General features: G+C 46.3%; 1 protein-coding gene across 2 annotated transcripts in view; it reads left to right on the forward strand.

Annotated features, from left to right (window-relative positions):
• Window positions 1-224: 224 nt before the first annotated feature.
• The window catches only part of NCEH1 (neutral cholesterol ester hydrolase 1), a 70,460-nt gene continuing 48,613 nt past the window's right edge, over window positions 225-22,071 (forward strand). Inside the window, exon 1 of one of the 2 annotated variants that reach the window (XM_008266500.5) lies at window positions 225-939. In XM_008266500.5, the coding sequence (XP_008264722.3) occupies window positions 802-939 (138 nt within the window). In that variant the 5' untranslated portion in view covers window positions 225-801. Of the gene's footprint in view, window positions 940-1,384; window positions 1,535-22,071 lie in introns of those variants that run through there. The other variant, XM_070072510.2, reaches the window with a different exon arrangement.

The following is a 22,071-nucleotide window of genomic DNA, read 5'->3' on the forward strand; positions in this document are numbered from 1 at the left end:
TTCATTTATCTTAGTACAGATTCCTGGACTTTCAATGGTTTGTAGCCTATTATGATAGTTTGTTTTGATGCTAAAATTATGCCAGTTTTAGCCACCAGGAGCTCTTTCAAGCTGCCACCTGTTCCATGATGTTTTGAGTACTTCCTTATCTTCCGGCAGGCCGGGCTTATCTTGTAAAGCCACGTGCCCCCGCCTTAGAATCCGCCTTTCCTCCAGGGAGCTGTGCCAAAGGGCTGGTTTCCTGCTACGAGGAGGGAAAGGGATTTGGAAACCAAGACTTGGGTGCTAAGTGTACCGCATGAGAGTCGTTGTTGGAGCTACAGGGATTTTCCCTTCTTTCAACTTCTCAGCTGGATATTATACTACCTGGCAAGTCTGGCTCTGGAAGACTTAATGCCTATCTTAATACCATCTCCACTTTGAGTGAAAGAACCCCCGTGCCTTGCACGGAGACTCAACCCACTGGAACAATTTCGGGTCTGGGGGTTGGAGAACCTCCGGGAAGAAGCCGCTGGCCACAGGCATGCAATGCAAGCCGCTGTCCTGCAGGGCCCGCTGCGCCACGCGCCGCGCCGCGCCAGCGCCTGCTCCAACCTGGGGTGCCTGGAACACTTGGCAAGGACACACGCGAGGGGCACGTCAGCGCTCCGACTTCCTCCCGACGCCACCCGCGATTGGCTACTGGGCGTATAAGAAACAAGCCAAGGAGCCGCTGCCTCTGGCAGAAACTTGCCGGAGGTCTCTGGGTGGCGTCGCCCCTTCCCCCTGGGTGCACCGGCGGGCCTGCGGAGCCGGGGGAGGATGAGGTCGTCCTGCGTGCTGCTCGCCGCCCTGGTGGCGCTGGCCGCCTACTACGTCTACATCCCGCTGCCGGGCGCCGTGTCCGACCCCTGGAAGCTGATGCTGCTGGACGCGACTTTCCGGGGCGCACAGCAAGTGGTGAGGCGCAGCGGCGCGCTGCTTCGCTCCGGGTCCTCTCGCGCGGCCTCCCGAAGGGAGCAGCGTTCCGACCTCGATCCGCGGGAACGCAAGGTCTCCCGAACGCGGCGGGGCGGTCGCACGCTCAGATGCTTCTGCCAGGCTTGTACGGGAGGTCGCAGTCGCCCCCTCTCTGGCAGCGGGCTAGGTCCGTGTCTCGCCTACGACTGTGCCCGGGGAAGTGAAGTCCTAGGATAGAATTTGGCAACGGGGTTAATCTTTCTCCTGCCATAACTAGCCCCCTCTCTCTCGGCTTGCAACATCGAAAAGCGAATCCATCTTTGAGCCTTTTCCAAGTCTCCCCTCCCCCGTGTTCGTTCTCCGGTAGGGGCCGGCAGAGAGTGAGTTAAATGCATTAGGTTCTGATTCCGGGGAAGGCAGCCACTTAGAAGCCACGGGCGCGGGCGGGCCGGCCCCCACGGCCCTGGGCTCGCGGCGCTCCTTCCCGAGGGCAGCAGGCAGGGCCCTCGGGGCGCTGAAGGGGCCGCACGGATCTCCCAGTTCGTCTCCGGCGCAGCTCCAGGCAGGAGGCCGGGAGGCTGGGGTGGCGGTTAAGGTGCGGCGGCGGCTCGGCTTTGCTGGATGTGTGTTTTCTGTTTGCCCGGCCTCTCTTTACGTCCTTGACTGTCAAGGAGATAACCTTTTCCTGAACCTTAGCCTGGAAGGATCCCATTTCTCCCTATTGTAACACGGGTGTGCGGTTCTCCCCACCCCTGGGACAGGAAAATCTGTTTCAGGCTTGTTCCACTGCAAGAGGCACTATTTTTAGTGTCAGAGAATCTAAAATGTAAATTACAGTCTGCAGCCAGGGCTGAGCCGTCCCATTGGACAGCATTTCTAAGCGGCCTGCTCTAACCTCAATAACCCACCTCCAAAACCAGCCTTTCTCCTCCTTCCCCCAACCTTTGTAAAGTCTTTCCTTCAGGAATGACAGCTGGAGAAAGAGGGAGAAAAACCGTGATTTTCTTAGAGGGTTTCTATTCCTTGTCCCTGTCCTCCTTGATTATGTGTAGGATTACATGGTGTAGGGGCTTACGTTCACACACACCCCTCCTGGGACACTGTAGCGTGTTTACAGTTTGGATTTGCTTTTCCTGAACCCAGCTTCTTTCTCCACCTCCAAGGTTGCTTTTGTCCCTGAGGACAAGTCTTGAAGCTGGAGACCCCCATCTTCCCTCCTGCTTACTGTGATGTTAACTACAATGGTGGGGCAATGATCAGCCCTTCCACAGGAAGTCCCGCCTTCCGATTCTGTGCCCCCCCTCCCCCAGGCGGTTATGTAATTTGGAAGGATCACTCTGCAAAGATTCTGGAGAACAGTATTTGAGCAGTTGGGTGGGAGGGCTGTCTACAGTATGAGGGCACTTCAAAGAGTTTGTGGAAAAATAGAATTAAGAGTTCATTTTGATGCAAAAATTGATATCCATGCATGGCTTTTTTCCCCATGGTATTCATTTTCCAGGAATTTTTTGAATAATTCTAGTTAACTTGAAACTAAAGAAAGCAAGAAAAACTTATCAGGCCGCTGTGTTGGCTGCAGAGATTATTCTTAGTTCTCTCCCCAAGAAGTCTCCCCTGTGTAAGTAATTTGGGAAACACCAAGTTTGGGGAGAGCCTTTCTTCTCAGCTCAGCCACCCAGTCCTCAAGGGCAAGGCCCTGTTGGGTGCTCCACGGGGTAGAGGTGTGTGCAGATGGTGATGTGTGGGACAGATGAGGGAACAGATGTCCCATCCACCCCCACCCCCACCGGCTTAGCAGAGAAGTGGTGCCTGTCGCTTCCCTTCTGAATTTCGAAGCATCACAAACGACATGAAAGTGTGTTCCAGCTGGGAAAGCACTGGAGCACTGTCACTTCACATTCTCCTAAGTCCTCCCTGTGAGATAGGGCAGGTGACTCCATAAGGCTGCGGTGAAGTTTAGTGATGTAGTTAGGTGTTTTCATTCTAAAAGTTTGTCCCCATGTCGTGTGGATTGTGGGGAATGGAAATGGAAGGAGATTTATAACAGTGGCACCTAGAGAGCTACTCCATAAAACTTTTTAGCCAAATAATTGTAGTTTGAATCAGATGGCTCATTTCCAAAAACAGTTGAAGCTAGTTGAGAGATTAGTGTTGTTTGCTTCCTAGCACAGCAGTACCTACCTAGCATCAAGCAATTCAAGTGCTACATTATTAGTGGTGTCTTTGGCAAATGCCTCCCCATATCCCTCCTTATCTCCTCTGTCTTGTGCAGGGAGTCAGAATTTTGGGGTTATGTGCATTGTACTTTGCTTCCACAGTCATCTAGTATTTTGTTTTTTAAAGATTTATTTATTTATTTGAAAGAATTACAGAGAAGGAGAGGCAGAAGTAGAGGGAGAGAAAGTCAGATCTTCTATGCACTGGTTCACTCCCCAAATTATCGCCACAGCCCAGGCCGGGCCAGGCTGAAGCCAGGAGCCAGGAGCTTCATCCAGGTCTTCCATGTGGGTACAGGGGCCCAAAGACTTGGGCCATCTTCTTCTGCCTTCCCAGGCGCATTAGCAGGGAGCTGGATCGGAAGTAGAGCAGCTGGATTCGAACTGGCACCCAGATAGTATGCTGCACTACAGGCACTACTTAACCCGCTCCACCACAGCGCCCGGCCTGGTTCCTCTAGTATTACCTAAGAAGAAGCTGCTTAGACTCTCTAACTTGATGGCGCCAGTGCTGTTGGGTAGGTTAAGTCTCTCTGTGTTTCTTTCAAATAAATAAATTGTAAAAAAAAAAAAAAAATCCTGATGCCCCAGTCATACCTTAATACCATATTTATTCCAAATCCCTGGGATGTGAGTATTTTTAGCAGTGTTCCTAGGAAATCGCCTCAGGTGATTGCAATTGCAGCAAAACACGAGAACCATGGATCTATGAAATAAATAAAATGCCTTGCTGTTGTGGATGATATATTGTCCTTGAATTGCTCAAGTTGTATTGCATACATGTTCCTGGGAATAAGCCCTTTTACATTAGCATGGATTAGTTTCTCAGATTAGTTGGTTGATACTGTGGCTCTGAGAGTCTAAGGGGATAAAAGAGTAGCCTGGCAGATTTCAGCGGTGCAGCAGTGGGCAAGCCTAGGAAGGGGCAGGGGATCAGTTTAGCTATGACTGACAGCAGGAGACTAGAGGGCTAATTGGGAAGTTCTGAGGACTGTTTTCAAAATGCTATTCAAACGAAGATTTAAAAAAAAAATCAAAGGCAATTCTAGCACAGCAGAAGACACTGACAAGTGTACAGTGCTGAGCGAATGTACTTTGGAACCACTTTAGTTGAGGACAGCTTGGCAACAGCCCTGGGAAGCTTTAAACCCAGCAATCCCTCTGGAGAGAATTTTTTGGTAAGAGATGCTGGATCTAAGCAAACCTGTGGCTGTAAAAAAGGGAGCATTTTACAGGATTCAAGGCCTCGTTCAGCTCATCTGAAAGCACTGCCGTTTATGAGAAATGTGAGGAATCACCAACCTCTTCTGTTCTCTCTCTCTCTCTCTGATTCTTTCTTTTTCTTGCAGCATTGTTTGAAAAACTGAAAATGGATATAGAGAACAAGCAGGAAGATAATTTTTTTTATTTTTTAAAAGATTTTATTTATTTATTTGAGAGGTAGAGTTATAGACGGAGAGAGGGAGAGACAGAGAGAAAGGTCTTCCATTTGCTGGTTCACTCTCCAAATGCAATGGCCGTAGCTGGGCCAATCCAAAACCAGGAGCCAGGAACTTCTTCCGGGTCTCCCATGAGGGTGCAGGGGCTCAAGGACTTGGGCCATCTTCTACTGCTTTCCCAGGCCATAGCAGAGAGCTGGATTGGAAGTGGAGCAGCTGGGACTAGAACCGGGCCCTTTGGGATGCCAGCACTGCAGGCAGAGGATTAACCTACTGAGCCGTAGCACCAGCCCTGATAATTTCAAATATAATGATTTTCCTTCCAGGTCACAAGGAATCTTACCTTTATTTTAATATCTGTATATTGCCACAGTAAACGTGAAGTCAGAAGAAAGTATTTTAAAACTTTTTCTGGGAGCCCAAAAATAAGTTTCCTTCTTCTAATGTGGAATTGATGTGCTTATGCATATCAATATGATGTACATTTTGGTAGTTAAATTTCCTCTAAAAATTTATTGCAGGGGCCAGGTTGTGGTGGAGTAAGTTAAGCCTCCGCCTGCAGCCATGCCATCTCATATGGGTGCTGGTTTGAGTCCCAGCTGCTCCACTTCCAATCCAGCTCCCTGCTAATGGCCTGGGAAAGCAGTGGAGGATGACCAAGTGCTTGGGCCCCTGCACCCACATGAGAGACCCAGAAGAAGCTCTTGGCATCTGGCTTCAGATCAGCCCAGCTCCAGCCATTGTGGCCATTTGGTAAGTGAATCAGTGGATGGAAGACCTCTGTAACTCTGCCTCTCAAATAAATAAATAAATCTTTAAAAAAACCACACAATTAATAAAAAATCTATCATGGACCCCTGGTTTAGTTATCACAGTGCTCTTGCTCAGTTACTTAGAACTGAAACAGATTGAAAACCTACCATGTGAGTGTTTGGGGAGACTCTAAAAGGACCCAAAAGAGTATAACCTACTAGGTTGGAAGACATGTTAATACAAAGCTATGAGAAACCTAGGAGCCCAGAGCAGGTGTGTAGCCCTGATTCTCAGCTGCCTACATCCCACATTCAAGTGCCTGTGTTCAATTCCTAGCTCTGGCTCCTGACTGCAGCTTCCACCAGCCAGTGCAGACCGTGGGAAGCAATGGTGATGGCTGAACTGATTGAGTCTCTGCCACCCATGTGGCAGAATGGAGCTCCTGGCTCTATCCTCTGTCCTTTGAGAAGTGAACCAGCAGATCGGGAGCTGTCGCTGTCTCTCTGCTTTTCAAAGCAGAAAAGCCTTAGGAGTCTGTGGGTATCTTCGAAGAGCTGCCCATTCCAAACGCCATAGGAAGGAGAAGCTCTGTCTGAGCGATCATGGTCATAATGGTAGCTAAGGGAGTTCAGGGCAGTGTCTGACTTGTTTTGTCTTGATCTTTTTCTCACTTGCCAGTACTTACACAATGAACATTTTCAGTGCCATAAAGTAAAAGAGAGGTAGCTACAGTGGGCATTTCTGCAGAAGGTTCCCCTATGGTTTGTGGGTGAATGTTTTTAGACCAGCTGAGCAAGGTTGTTCATCCTATGAAAAGTCCCCAGACTTGTTGGGATTTAATGTGACCTCACCTGAATTTTTGTGCATGATGTGCTTTTGGGTTGTGTGGGTGTGGTTTAAGTGACAGCTCAGCTGAAAACCCTGTAGAACACCAACATGCTAAGCTTTTTGAGAATATCTTTCAACTGGAACATTTACTAATGTCAGGTAAAATTAACTTTTCAAACATTAATAAATATTGAATTTTGTCTACCACCTTCTAGAATTGTAACAATGTATATTTTTTCATGTGAGTTGGAAATTTTGGCAGTCACAATACTTTTTGGCTTGTTTGATGGGATTTTTGTTAAAAACAAGGCAGCAATAGTGTTTCATCAGTATTAGTTTGGAAAGGGGAGCAGTCTGTTGGTCTCTGCAGATTGCTTCTATGAAACACTAACGTCAGATTAATTCAACTGCCAGATGAGTAAGATTTTCCTAATTTATAGTTTCCCTTGTTTCGCTAGCACTTCTACAGATGCAGCCCTGAGCACAGAAATACCACTGTCATCAATTATCTTAATGGAACATCTATTTCTAACATCTTGAGCTTGATCAGAAAACATTTCTGTGAAATGTGAAAGTGCAGTTACTCTTAAATCTTCTTTGTATATACAGTTACTTTAATTTGTATTTGAAGGCAGAGAGAGAGAGAGAGAAAGAGAGAGAGAGGGACATATCTCCAGGCTACTAGCTCATTCCCCAAATGCCCATAACAGCCAAATCTGGGCTAGTTGGAAGCCAGAGCCAGGAATTCAATCAAGGTCTCCCTTAGGGGTGAAGGGACCTAACTACTTGAGCCATCACCTGCTGCTTCCCAGGGCACGTTAGCAGGAAGCTAGAATCAGGAGCAGAGCTAGGATTTGAACCCAGGCCCATCTTAAGGGATCTTAGCTGCTATGCCAAACACTTTCCCCCACTTCTTTTAAAATAGCAGATACTGATTTTTACTTTGCAATGAAACTGTATAAGAAGTGTCATTTCCTTTCTCATTCATTTTATGCTTACAAAGAATGAGGAAATGTAATTGAATTTGCAAGTGATAAACTTGGTTGTATTCCCTGCCTAATCCAGGATATGTCACTGTGAAATTTTAACAATCTGTCTTTCAGTGTTTCCAAAATAAAGTTAAAATCCTACCATCTGGAAGTTATCACCTATTTATTAAATATTAACAGAACACAAATACTGGGAGCTGGCAAAGGAGAATTGAATAAGATGAATGTATAATGTGAGGAGCTTACATTTGAGTGAGGGGCATCAAACTCCGACAGTGACATAGTGTGCCCCTGAATGATGGAAGAAGGGTTATGAGACAGGCATTTATGGATTGCTATAAGAGCCTTGAAAAGTAGACTTGTGCATTGGGGAGTGGTTGTTTCACATTGGTATCTGATCTCTCATGGTTGAATGTTTACAGTGAAAATAACATCAGTCAAGTGAGTAGTGAGCATTTACTCTGTCAGATACTGTGCTATTTGTCTGCAGTTCATTAAGTCCCTACTTTAATACTAACAGGCACTGTTTTTTAGTGTGAAGTTTATCTTATTTGAAAGGCAGAGAGAGAGACATAGATATCATATCTTCCATCTGCTGGTTCACTCTCCAAATGCCCACAACGGTCAAGACTGGACCAGGCTGAAACCAGGGGCCAGTAACTCGATCTAGGTCTCCCACATGATTGGTAGGGACCCCAGACCATCACCTGCTGTCTTCCAGGGAACACATCTGTAGAAAACTGAGCCAGGATTCAAACCCAGCCACTCCAATATGAAACGTAGGCCTCCATGTGGCTACTTAACTGCTGTGCCAAACACCTGCCTTTGGCACATGTTCTTATTTTTCCTTATGCGACAAAGGAGAAAATTGAAATGTAAAGAAAAGTTTGTAAGAGGTGGAGCCTGATTCAACTCCAATCTGCCTTACTCCTGAGCTTGAAAGCTTAACATTGTGCTAGATTGCCTTTCTATAGTAACCAGCCAAGTGTAGCAGGTTGCGGGGAAGAAAGGGGTGAAAGGGACGCCCCGACAAAGAGCAGCAGCATGAGGGAACCTTCCAAAAGCTCATGGAGGGGCCGGTGCTGTGGCACAGTGGGCTAAACCTCTGCCTAGGGTGCCAGCATCCCATATGGGTGCGGTTCCAGTCCCGGCTGCTCCTTTTCTGATCCAGTTCTCTTCCATGGCCTGGGAAAGCAGTAGAAGATGGCACAAGTGCTTGGGCCCCTGCACTCATGTGGGAGACCCAGTGGAACATCCTGGCTCCTGGCTTCGATTCAGCTCAACTCTGACTGCTGCAACCATTTGGGGAGTGAAACAGCCAATGGAAGACCTTTCTTTCAGTCTGTAGCTCTAACTCTCAAAAAAAGAGTTCATGGACACTGTAATCAAAAGATAAGCTTATTTTGGTTCAAAAAAATGTTTGAAATCCATTCACAGTTTCTTCATAACATGCACCTTGTATTCGTGATGGTTCTACTGGAATAGGCTGGTACAGTTTGGGAAGTAAAAGTGGTTTAGACTGGCAGGGATTTAAAGTTCAAAGATCAGGGAGCAAGGTCAAAAGGAAGTACTGATCAGGTAATGAAGGGCTCTGTGGGTACAGAAGGAGCACGGGAAGGTTTGTCGTGGGGAGGTCACGTGGTTAAATCTGTGTTGAAGGGCAGCCTCCTTGGTAGCCATGAAGAGACCTCAATTTAAGAAAGCAAAAGTGAAGGCAAGAGACCACATAGGAAGCCCGAGTGCAGGTGAGAGCGAGGCCTGGTGCATGAGGCTGGGGGCTGGTTGGGAGGGAGGCTGAGCAGAGCAGCTGCTGAGGAGGGGAAGGAGTAAGCGGGGAGCGGTCAGGGATGACTCTTGGCCCAGACTCTGGAACCCAAGGCCAGTGGAGACGCTGATCCTGACAGGACAAGCGGCAGGCCCAAGGGCGACGACAGACCGTGTGGGAAGAGTCAGTGGGGGGCTGGTCCACGCACAGCAGCCGCACGTAGAGGTCCAGAGCTCAGGACAGGGAGGCTGGGCTGGAGATGTGGACTTGGCGCCGGTGGCAAGTGCGAAGTAGCGGAAGCGGTGGATGCAAATGTGTGTGGGGTGAGAGCTGGCCTGGGGGCTCCTAGCAAAGGGAACCCCTGCGGGTGAGAGAGGGTGAGAGGAAGAAGGGACCAGTCCTAAGGGAAATGGGACCATAAGGAACATAATTTTTTACTATGCCATACATTTAGATAGCCCTTTGGGTTTTGTGAAAGGCTTCACTTGTTTTATTGTGTGGTAAATAACTGGTGGGCATAGCTAGTTCCATTTGTCAGCTGAGGAGGCTTAAGGTTCAGAACAGGTCAGTGACATCCTCAGGATCACGTGGTGAGTTTCACTGGTAAAGCAGGGGCCGCCATGGAATTTCCCGAACTTCTGCTGGCCTGTGCTCACTGCTGGGCCGTGCTGGAAGAATGCTCGGAAGGGTGTCGTTAGTGCATTCTTTGTGTCCTGACCTTTTCTGAGCTCTCACAGTTACTGTACGGCAGCCCTGACCTGTCTTTTTCATGTCATAGAGATGATTAGAGTTCTGTGGTACACCTTGAAAGTATGGGATATAATTTGGGGAGAAACTGTATGGTTTTGAATGGCATAATATACATGATTTATAGAGAGAATTATGCAAATGGTCAGAATGCAAACTCTGATAAATCTTGAAGTTATTAAAAATGGATTTAAGTTGTGATCCCTATAATACACTTAAATATCAGTATCTGGAGCGGCCTCCTATAACCCATTTGTTGTGTACCTGTTGAGAAGCTCCCCTCTCTACAGATTGTCCCTGTTAAAAGTACACATTGTTATGACTACTGTTATTAAACACAGAGGGTCCCATGTTACATATGTCTAGTAGCTATATCATTTGTTATCCAAACCAAGACATTTTCGAGAATGACAGGGGCTGCTTCTAATAACCTTGCTGGGAAAACAGGTTCTTTCTTTTATTTTTAGATTTATTTGTTTGAAAGGCAGAGATACAGAAAGAAAAGGAGAGAGAGAGAGGGAGAGGACTTTTATCTACTGGTTCATTCCCCAAATGGACACCATAGCCAGGGCTGGGCCAGGCCCAAGCCAGGAGCCTGGAACGCCATATGGGTCTCCCACATGAGTGGTAAAGGCCTAAGCATTTGGGCCATCTTCCACTGCTTTCCCAGTCTCCTTAGCAAGGAGCTATATCAGAAGTGGAGTAGGCAGGATGCTGGGGTCATAGAGGCAGCTTAACCTGCTATGCCACAGCACCACTCCCCCAACCCCTCCCTCCTTTCCTCCCTCCATTTCTCTCTCTCTCTCTCTCTCTTTCTCCCTTCTTTTTGGACAACAGTTTCAAACCAGAATTATTCCCAGGCAAACCTGGACTGATGCCCAGGCTACAGTCAGTTGACTTGTAGCCATTCAGCCCAGTCAAGCCAAAGTTGTAGAAGGGTCCCTGTGCCTGAGTCCTGAATGCTGAGCCTCCAGTTCCACTCCCTCATCCCACCCTGGCTGGCGCCCTCGGCCAACCCCAGCGTCACGTGTCTGACACTACCTCTTGTCCTGTCTTCCTTGCATGCCCTCCTACCCTCTTACTTTGGCCAACATCCCACACATCTTTCAACACCAACTCAAAATCATCTTTTCTAGAGACTTCCTCATCCTCTCCTTGAAACGCCAGCCAACCTTCCTTTCCCTCTCTACCCTCTGCTAGCATTTTGTGTTTCCTTTATGGCCATTGTGCTTATTCTCTCATGTGGGTATTTATTGACAGATTCCCATCATAATCGTAAGCTTCCTTGCCTGTCATAATTCCCCTGTTACCATTTTGGGCTTGCATTTTTGTCTTGCTTTGTTTGAAGATCATTTGTGATACAGAAACCAGAGGGAGAATGGGGATCCGTGGTTCTGCTTTCTTGCGGTGTCTGTGCTGCTGCATCTGTCCCCAGGGGCTGACCTAGTGCTCCCATGTGCTTCTGTCTTGGAACTTAGCCAAAGTGGCTTTTTGTTGTCCTTTGCAACTTTTATTTTTGCAAACCTCATGGTTTTTTATGTTTCTAACTTCCTCATAATACTTTTTGTAATGAATTAGGTATCTGTTTCCAGCTAAATATCAGTTGTAATTACAAACCATTTCCTTAAACAATTACTGGCAAATTCCCTCCTTCATTTGATACCATTCTATCTCTTCTACTTCTTCTTGAATGGGATACCTGATGAGTGCCCCTGAGAAATGATGTGACACACTGCCTTCTGAGCTGCCTGTCCCACAATATTACTCTAGGACACAAATGACTTTTTTTTTTTTTAAGTTTATTTTAGTTATTTGAAAGGCAGAATGACACAGAGAGTGGAGAGACAAAGAGATCTTCCATCTACTGGTTTACTCCCCAAATGGCCACAATGACCAGGGCTGGGCCAGGCTGACACCATGAACCTGGAACTCCATCCATGTGTCCCATGTGGGTGGCAAGTTCCTAAGCACTTGGGCCTTCTTCCACTGCCTTTTCAGGCACATTGATAGGAAGCTGGATCAGAAGTGGAGCAGCCAGGGCTCAACCAGGGCTCTGATATGGGATGTCGGCACTGCAGGTGGTGGCTTAACCCACTATACTACAACAGCAGCCTCATAACCTTGAACCTTTTGATCTGTTTTCCTAAAGTGCAAGATGTTTACCACACTGATTTGGTATGCACATTAGTTCTAAGATAGGATCATTTTGTTCCCAAGTTTCAGCCACTTCCATTTCGTAGCATAATTCTTCCTCTTGAGAGGCAGGAGCTGCAGTAACCGCTGCTTCCTTCGCTTTTGTAGTAAGGCAAGTCAGTTCTGCTTTGAGAAGATGATCTGCTTCTAATAGACTGCAGGTCTCTGCATTACGCTGGATCCACGTGCTGAATGGTAGACAATCACCTAGGAAAATAGTAGGATTAATGTCTTCACTTTACAGAAAGGAAATAAGGAAATAAAGGCTCCACAGAGTGAAGCTGTTCACAGACACACAGCTGCTAGTGCGGCTGGCTGTGAGCCAGGTCTGCTGGCCCCAGAGCCCTGCCAACGACAGGCGACAGTCTCCCGTCAGGGCCCCTGTGTCCCCCATGCCCACCCCCAACTCTAAACTCATTTGTTCTGGTCCTGTGAGCATGCATCACACCAAGAAAGACTGAGCATGTCATGTATTTACACATTTTAATTCTGGGAGATCTTAATATCATTAAAAAAAAAAAAAAACCTTTAGGCAAAATAAATTTGATAGCAATCATCTGGGCAAAGACCAAGTGATGATGATGAGTCAGGCAGGCTCAGAACCTCAAGAAGCTCAGAGTTCCACTCTGCAGCATGAACAGTGAGCTGTCATAGACCAAACGGGCAGCAAAGTGGAGAAATTACTTAACTGGCTGCAGCTAGACATGGGCCTTATGTGGGTATGATCCATGGAATGTCCTGTGGTAGAAGTTCGTTAGTGGTTTCTGATTACTTCCGCTTAAACTTCATTTTGCTGTTTGCACTGAATTGGGTTTTGCTTTGCTTAGTAGCTCTGAGTCCAGGGACAACCTCAGAATAAGTTTCCTTATTTGCCTTAAGAATGTACAGCACAGGGGCCGGTGCCGTGGCTCACTAGGTTAATCCTCCACCTGCGGCGCCAGCATCCCATATGGGCGCCGGGTTCTAGTCCCCGTTGCTCCTCTTCCAGTCCAGCTCTCTGCTGTGGCCGGGGAGGGCAGTGGAGGATGGCCCAAGTGCTTGGGCGCCTGCACCCACATGGGAGACCAGGAAGAAGCACCTGGCTCCTGGCTTCGGATCAGCTTAGCTCCGGCCGTGGTGGCCATTTGGGAGGTGAACAACGGAAGGAAGAGCTTTCTTTCTGTCTCTCTCTCTCACTGTGTAACTCCATCTGGCAAATTAAAAAAAAAAAAAAAAGAATGTATAACACACATTGCAAAGGGTTCTGTGATTCACTGAGTTTGTGAACTATTGAGTTAAGCAATTAATCAAGAATTTTTTTCTTAACCGAAAGATTTTAGAATTCTTACTACACTCATATCAAGAGAATTTTCACCAAGTCCCACACTTAGTTGACTACAGGTCTCTTATTTTACAAAATATCTCATACAGCTGATAGAGTATTAGCAAATTTTGTGGAACATATCCATTTAAGAGCCCAGACCTGGGGATCAAGGGGACTGACTGAGGTATTCTAACTGTGTGACCTTCCACAGGGTATTTAACCTGTGAGTTTGTTTCCTGATCCAGCAACTAGTTATAATACTTAGCCCATTGACTTACTGTGAAGAGTTCATAAGCTGATGTGTGTGTGTGAGGCTTCATTGCTCATTGTCATCCTCTTTCTCACTCATTAGATAATATGCAAAGCATTGGGAGCAGTACCTGGCACATAAGGAACATTTTCTCGAGATCTAATTTTTGGCAGTTCCCTCCAGTATACTACAATGCACTATTTAAATATGTTGCTTTTTTTTTTTCTTTTTTTTTCCTTTTTTAGATTTATTTATTTGAAAGGCAGCGTTACAGAGAGAGAATGAGATCACTCCCCAAATGGCCACAACTGCTTGAGTTGGGCCAGACAAACCAGGAGCCTGGAACTCCATCCAGGCCTCTCACTTGGGTGGCAGGAGTTCAAGCACTTGGGCCATCTTCCACTGCTTTCCCAGTTGCATTATCAGGGAGCTGGATTGGAGGTGGGGCAGCCAGGACTCAACCGATGCTTATATAGAATGCCAGGGTCGCAGGTGGCAGCTTAACCCACTGCATCACAATGTTGGCCCAGATTTTCATCCTTATTGTCAATGTGTTACTGCTCTTAGGTCTGTGGACTTCTATATAGGAGATTTTTTTAAAGATTTATTTATTTTATTTGAAAGGCAGAGTTACAGAGAGGCAGAGGCAGAGAGAGAGTTCTTCCATCTGCGGGTTCACTCCCCAAATGGCCACAAGGGCCGGAACTGCACCAATCTGAAGCTAAGGGTCAGGAGCTTCTTCTAGGTCTCCCATGTGAGTGCAGGGGCCCAAGGACTTGGGACAAATTCTACTGCTTTCCCAGGCCATAGCAGAGAGCTGGATATGAAGTGGAGCAGCCAGAACTCAAACTGGTGCTCATATGGGATACAGTACTGCAGGCAGTGGCTTTACCCACTATGCCACAGTGTTGGCCCCACAGGAGTAGATCTTAACATGAACTGCAGTTGGCTACAGTGAAAAGATTTAAATTCTGGCTTTAGCACTTACTAGTTGTGTGACTAGTTGAACAAGTTACTTGACCTCTGTAAGTGTTAGTTTCTTTATTTGTGAAAGTGGGGATAATGACAGTGCCTCTCTCCAGGCTTGATTCAATCAATGTGATTATTCTGATTTTCTTATATTAACCCAACTTATAAAATCCTGTGAGGTAAGTACCATTGTTATTCTGGCTTTGTAAATGAAAAGACTGAGACACAGAGGGTAAAGTTTAAGTATCTGCCTGAGTCACACAGCCAGTAAGTGGAAGAGCCAGGATTCAAATCCACATACTCTGTCCAGGGTTAATGCTCTGAGAACTGGAGAAATTACACATCTCCTCGACAATCACTGTGTTATGTCCAAGATCTCAAGCTGTCAACTCAGTTTAGAATTTTTGGTGTCATTTGAAGAGAGTCCTTAGACTTCAGGTACTTGAGAGAAAGTTTTAGTTTTAACTTTAAGATTTATTTATTTACTTGAGAGTCAGAGTTACAGACAGAGAGGGAGAGACAGAGAGAAACCTCTTCCATCCTCTGGTTCACTCCCCAAATGGCTGCAAAAGCCAGAGCTGGGTCAGTCAAAAGCCAGGAGCCAGGAGCCAGGAGCTTCTTCATGGTCCCCCACGTGGGTGGCAGGGGCCCACGCACTTGGGCCATCCTCTGCTGCTTTCTCAGGCGCATTTGCAGGGAGCTGGATTGGAAGTGAAGCAGCCAGGACTCAACCCACACCTATACAGAATGCAGGCACTGCAGACAGAGGCTTAACCTGCTATGCCATAGTGCTGTTCATAGGTAAAGCTGTTAATAGGACATTTTGTTATAAAAATTACAGTGCTTTGCTTGAATTCTAGTCTGTACGAAGGCAGTGATGAAGTCTCTGTGAACAGGGTTGATCTTTTCCTCAACAAAGGGCTCCAGATTTGCCCCAATGACTGCTCTCTTTGCTGCCCAGAGATCTAGCCTGTGTGTATGAAGGAGATGACTTTGACATCTAAAGTTGTTAAAGGCACTTTAATTGACTACCTCTTCCATTGACTACCATAATGATGGAGCTTTCCATAGCCTCTATCATGTATTAGCTGGGCAATTATTATGTGCTCGGCATTGGCAGAGAGCAGTTCATGAGCCAAAGGGCACCTGCCCTAGAACTACATCCATTGCCAAAGTGTGTGTGAGTAGTTGTGTGAACACGGGGACCTCTGTTGGCAGGTCAGGGATAATGGAAACCCTGGAAATACATGAAAACCCCTGAGGAAGCAGTGTTGAGAGAAGACTGTGGCAGAGCTGCTGGGAGAACTGGGGCCGGCAAAGGAGGCAGAACCTAGAGGGAACAAGGAAGAAACCGGGAAACAGTGTCAGACCCAGAAAGAATACTGCCAGTGGGTGGTCAACCACGTGGAGTTCTCCTGAGAAGCTGAAGAACGCGAGGACCCAAATGGGCCATCAGCCCCACAGCCTGGTGGAACCCGCAGAGTGTCAGCCCCAGCTTCACGTGCAGCGTCTTCCGCCCGCAACCTGTTTGTTGGCATGATGTCAAGGATGCCTGCCAAAAATCATGCTCTCACTTTGGCAATATTGCTTCTGAGCTATTACTGCTGGCAGGAAATAGTCAAAATATACTTTATAGGTTGTGGTTAGAACTTGAGGTGAAGTTACCGATGTACTAAATAGTGCAAAAATATATTTACATACACGCATATTAGGAAAGAAAAAGTAAAGAAACTCCCACTAAATTTCCAAATAACTACCTTTCAATTTATGTTGATTGGTTCATTTATGTGGAAACATTTTACAATATGGTATCTTAAAGGCTGATTAGCTTAACTGCCTCAAAACAAGGTTCACGGGGCTGGTGCTGTATCATAGCTGGTAAAGCTGCCTCCTGCAGTGCTGGCATCCATATGAGCACCGGTTTGAGTCCAGGCTGCTCCTCTTCCGATCCAGCTCTCTGCTCTGGCCTGGGAAAGCAGTTGAAGACGGCCCAAGTCCTTGGGCCCCTGCACCCATGTGGAAGACCCAGAAGAAGCTCCTGGTTCCTGGCTTCGGATTGGCCCAGCTCTGACCACTGTGGTCATTTTAAGAATGAACCAACAGATGGAAGACTTTTTTTTTCTCTCTCTGCCTCTGCTTCTCTGTAACTCTACCTTTAAAATTAATAAATGCATCTTTTTTAAAAAAGTTCACATTTGATGAATATTAAACACTATTTTAGACTGAATCCTGCTAACTCTCTAGTTATCAGTGTAACATTTAAATACACATACAGGAGTCAGGTGTCTGGTGCAGCAGTTAAAACCTTGCTTAAGATTGTTGCATCCCATGTTGGAGTGTCGGGGTTTGGGTTCTGGCTATGCTTTTGTTTAGTCTCCAACTTTTGTTTATTTCAAGATTCATTTATTTTTCTCTAAAAGACAGAGTTAGAGGGAGAGAGGGAGAAGCGCGCGCACACACACACACACACAAACAGAAAGAGAGAGAGAGAAAAATCTCCCATCTACCAGTTCACTTCCCGAGTGGCCCACAATGGGCCAGGGTTGGGCCAGGCCAAAGCCAGGAGCCTGGAACTCCAGGATCCTCTGTGGTACTTGGGCCATCTTCTGCGTTCTTCCCAGGCACACTGGTAGGGAACTGGATTGGAAGTGGTGCAGCCAGGACTCGAACCGGTGCTCAGATGGATGCCAGGTTCATGGGTGGTGACTTAACCCACTGTGCCACACTGCCTGCCCCTAGTCACCACCTTCGACAGTTACAATTTCAGGAACTGAAGCCAAACTACTTACTGTTATTTTAGCCTCACAAAGTTTTGGTTTTCTCATCTCTAAAAATACTGGCTATGGGATATGCATCTAAACCTAGTAGTTTAAGGTGCGGCTTGAGATACCTGCATCCCATTTCGGAGTGCCTGGGTTCAAGTCCTGGCTCAAGCTGGCCCTAATTCAAGCTATGCTACTAATGCACTCCTTGGGGGGAGTCCATGCCGCCCACATGGATAACCCAGATTGGCTTCAACCTTGCCCAGACCTGGTTGTTGTGGGCATTTGAGGAGTGAACTAGCAGATGGAAGGTGTCTGTCTGTCTTTCAGAAAAAATGAAATAAAAAGTATTTTTTCATTGATAAGGTAAATACACATAATGTACTTTTGCCAAGGACGGGAGGTCAATGTTTTATACAATGTTCCATGTACCGGAAGCCACAGAAGCAGCTCCTTACTCAAACCAATAACTTGTCAGTCTAATTTCCTCACAGAGCCAAATAAAAATCATGTAATTATATTTGATTAAATATAGCTATGTCATTGATGAAAAGAAAAATATTGTTGGCTTTATCTATAGAAGGAACTTACTTGTAGTGATTTTCCATTGCTCTGAAGACATTAACATGAGTTTCCTGTCTACAAAAGCATATTGTGGGGGCAAACAATAGAATTTTAATGTCTGAAACACTTTCATTTGGTATTACCAGTGGTTAACTGTCTTCTGACCAGCCCTCCCTTGCCCTTTAACCACCCTGGTCCTGTTTATGCTGTTTGCAGGCTTCACCGAGGGGCCGGCAATCATGGGCAGTGTTTTTAATTCTATATCCTGGCTGGTGCCATGATGGCTCAATAGGCTAATCCTCCGCCTTGCGGCGCCGGCACACCAGGTTCTAGTCCCGGTCGGGGCGCCGGATTCTGTCCCGGTTGCCCCTCTTCCAGGCCAGCTCTCTGCTGTGGCCCGGGAGTGCAGTGGAGGATGGCCCAAGTGCTTGGGCCCTGCACCCGCAGGGGAGACCAGGAAAAGCACCTGGCTCCTGGCTTCGGATCAGCGCAATGTGCCTGCCGGCCGCAGCGCACCGGCCGCGGCGGCCATTGGAGGGTGAACCAACGGCAAAAGAAAGACCTTTCTCTCTCTCACTGTCCACTCTGCCTGTCAAAAAAAAAAAAAAAATTATCGAAATGGTAAGTTTAATTCTATATCCTTTGAGGGTCCAGGGAATCATGCAGCATACTTAACCGCTACAGTCATTATTGACCTTCGAGAAATTCCACTGGTCTTTGTCCTGACCACATCATGTCTGTGGAGGGCTGGGGAAGGCTCTAGCAAAGGAGCTCATTGTGCTCCTGTTTGACCATTGGCACTCTGACCTGTGTACTGATTGTTGGCGGGGGCGAGAGGAGGTGGGGAGATATTATGTTATTGCAGGTCCTTGGGTAAGGCAAGGCAGGTCCTCTCTTGAGACTTACAGTCCAGACCCTTGTAGACCCAAGTTGTGTTTAGGTAGTTATTTGAAAGAAAAGAATGGTGTCTCCTGCTTGTACTTAACATTAGCTCCTCTTGTGCACAGCTGAATATTTGTAATTATGTTCTGTGTTGGGCCCGCTGCTATAAAAACAATAAAACAGGACACAGAAGGGAAAGAAGCTCTAACACTGGTAAATGTAGCCACAATGAAAATTGGTTCCTGTGGTTTTACAGGCATGCGGGAGATCTAGGTTTGCTTTTAAGGTCTTTTTATTAACGTTGAAGTTACACTTAAACGTGCAGTGTGAGACTGTTACAGCTCTACACGTGGTTCCTTTTCTAAAGTGAAAGTGTATTTTCAGCAGACATTTATCGATCACCCAGAATGTGCCAGACACTGCAGAGACCTTGAAATGCTCACACTCTGAAGAGCCAGTAGGGCCACAATCGCAACAAAGCCTTCAGAGTACTTTAGGCTGTAGTGTGTAGCGGGCACTGTGAGGACCTGATGGAGGAAGCCCCTGTGCGCCTGATGAACTTGGGCAGAAGAACCCGGAGGAAGCACTGGCTGAGCTGAGTCTGGAAAGAGAAAAGGCTCTGTCGATCAGACGGCAAGGGCATTCCAAGAAAGGAAGGCAGCAGGTGCAAAAGTCTGCAGTGGTGAGTGTGATCCCCACAGAGAGCTACTTCTGTTGAGTTTCTGAAAGTGTAAAATGAAAACTTGAGGGAGATCTTTACCTAATTGAGCCCTGGGAGCCCCAGTACTGTTAAAGATCTGTTTCACTCTTAGTTGTGGTCACTTCTAATGAGCTAAAAGCAGGATTATGAAAGCACACAACTAATGTGTGATTTTTCAAGAGTAAGGGTGAAATGAACTTAAAATTACTTATTAAAAATGTTCTCCGAGGCCAGCGTTGTGGTGTAGCAGGTTAAGCTGCTGCCTGCGATGCTGGCATCCCATATCAGAGCACCTGTTGGAATCTGGCTTCTCCTCTTCTGATCCAGCTCCCTGCTAATGTGCCTGGAGAGGAAGCAGAAGATGACCAGAGTGCTTGGGTCCCTACCACCCATGTGGAAGACCTGGATGGACTTCCAGGCTCCTGGCTTAGGCCTAGCCCAGCCCTGACCGTTGTAGCCATTTGGGCAGTGAATTAGCAGATGGAAGATCTTTTTTTGTCCTGTCACTCTGCTTTTCAAATAAATAAATAAACAGATTTTTAAAAGATGTGTATTATCTGTTATAAACCTGTGGAATAGCATTTAAATTTTGGTGGCCGAATAATATAATTTGATAGAAAACAAAGCATTTTCCTGGCATTGTTTAGTTTTAGTAGCTTCTTGTCTTCAACAAAAACTTCAAGCCAGTCCATTTTATTGCATCTGTAAATCATTGCTTCAGGAAGTCATTCTTTGAAGCTTGAAACAAAAACTGCAGTTGTTGGCAGTGATGGTGCTTTATTTGAGACAAAACCTTGCATGTTCATCCAAGGGGTGGGTCCGAGGTTAGAGGACTTGGCCTCTTGTTTGAATTACCCAGTGTAGTTTCCCTCTCACCCTGTTTTCCTCTCTCAACCCACTCTGTTCTTTCCTATCTTTGTCTTCCAGATCTTTCATCTTGCCATGAGCAATTGTCTGTTTTTCCAGTTCCTCCTAAGTAACTCTGTCCCCCATGCCCAGCAGGAGGGGGAAGGTATGCAGGCTTCCCAAATACGTACCCAGTTCCTAAAAGTACCTGGCACAGAGAAAACACTCACACGCTTGCTGAGTGAATACATGGAAGAGGGACCAAAAGCCCCTGGGCAGTTTCTACAGTAAAGACGTTGCTGGTGATAACCCTGACAGGAAGTCATCCCTGTACATCCCCTTTCTCAAAGCTGCATCAGAAGGATCAACCAACAAAATTGCTTGCTTTTACCCTGGATTCCTGTTTGTTTTGTTTTTCCAGGAAGAGCCTAAGTGAAGCTAGGAGGTAAGCTACCTGCTATCTTATAAAACATGCATTTGGAAGCTGCAGTGAAAAGCAACAGTAATAGAAATTCTGCATCTTCATTCATGCTACAATTCGTAGGAGGGAGTATGCTAGGCCTCAGGGAATAAAGGTGAGGGAGATCTAGAGACTGATAATGGTACTGCAGCAAGTTTCAAAAAAGCAGAGGCTAGATGCAGGTGGTAAGAGCACAAGAGCAGAGGTGAGTGTCCCAGGCAGAGCTGGCCGGGGCTACAGGAAGGGGCGTTGGAGTGGAGCACCAGGATGAGCTGTCAGCTGGTTCTGAGGAGAAGCAAGAGAGTCCAGTAACCGATGGAATCTCATAGTTCATCCCTCTGTATCTTTTCTGCCTGGGCAAGAAAGACAAGTTTTGCAAGCAGGGTGTGTACAGGCCAGTAGTAAAGAGGAGTGTGAGTAGGTAAAGGTATGTTTGGTCAATGAGTATGTGTCAGGAGGTAGAGAATGTTTAAGTTCTATAATCATTGGATGTCGTAGCTGCTTCAGAATTTTCCCACAAAAGCATAATTCTTGTAGTAAGTTAAGGCTGTTATTTTTTTACTGTGAAAGTTAAATAATCATGATATAGGAGTTTTGAAATACAAAAAAAAAAACCTGTAATTTCACCTTTTTTTTTTTTTTTTTTTTTTGGACAGGCAGAGTTAGTGAGAAAGAGAGAGACAGAGAGAAAGGTCTTCCTTCCGTTGGTTCACCCCCAAAATGGCTACCACGGCCAGCGCACTGCGCCGATCCAAAGCCAGGAGCCAGGTGCTTCCTCCTGGTCTCCCATGAGGGTGCAGGGCCCAAGGACTTGGGCCATCCTCCGCTGCCTTTCTGGGCCACAGCAGAGAGCTGGACTGGAAGAGGAGCAACCAGGACAGAACCCGGCGCCCCAACCAGGACTAGAACCTGGGGTGCCGGCGCTGCAGGCAGAGGATTAGCCTAGTGAGCCAGGGCACCAGCCTGTAATTTTACTTTAACACAACCATCATACACTTTCTGTTATATTTCCTTTCAGTTTCTCTTTTTGTGTATACAGTATCTTGCTTTTTTGGTGCTGTCCTATTGTACATACAATTTTATGAACTACTTATTTTACTTAAATTCCCACACAATATTCCCAACTTTCCCTGTGACAGATGAATCAAAAAGCTTGTGACATTTTGGGACATAACTGTTCCCTATTACCAAAAACAGACTGTTTAGGAACTTGCCACTAAAGATAATGTCACAGTGACCACATCTATGTATATAATCTTTTGGTTTTTAGGTTTTTCCTCAAGGGATACCCAAAAAGTAGACCTACTAGGTCAAAGATTTTAAATATTTTTGCAGGTTTTCTTATTTCTTTCTTTTTTAAAGATTTATTTATTTATTTGAAAAGCAGAGACAGAGAAAGAGAGGGTGAGAGGGAGAGAGGGAGAGAGAGGAGAGGTCTTCCATCTGCTGGTTCACTCCCTAAATAG

The sequence above is a fragment of the Oryctolagus cuniculus genome, chromosome 4 (assembly GCF_051225735.1).
Source record: "Oryctolagus cuniculus isolate XC-2025 breed Fujian yellow rabbit chromosome 4, ASM5122573v1, whole genome shotgun sequence".
NCBI classification, from domain to species: Eukaryota; Metazoa; Chordata; class Mammalia; order Lagomorpha; family Leporidae; genus Oryctolagus; species Oryctolagus cuniculus.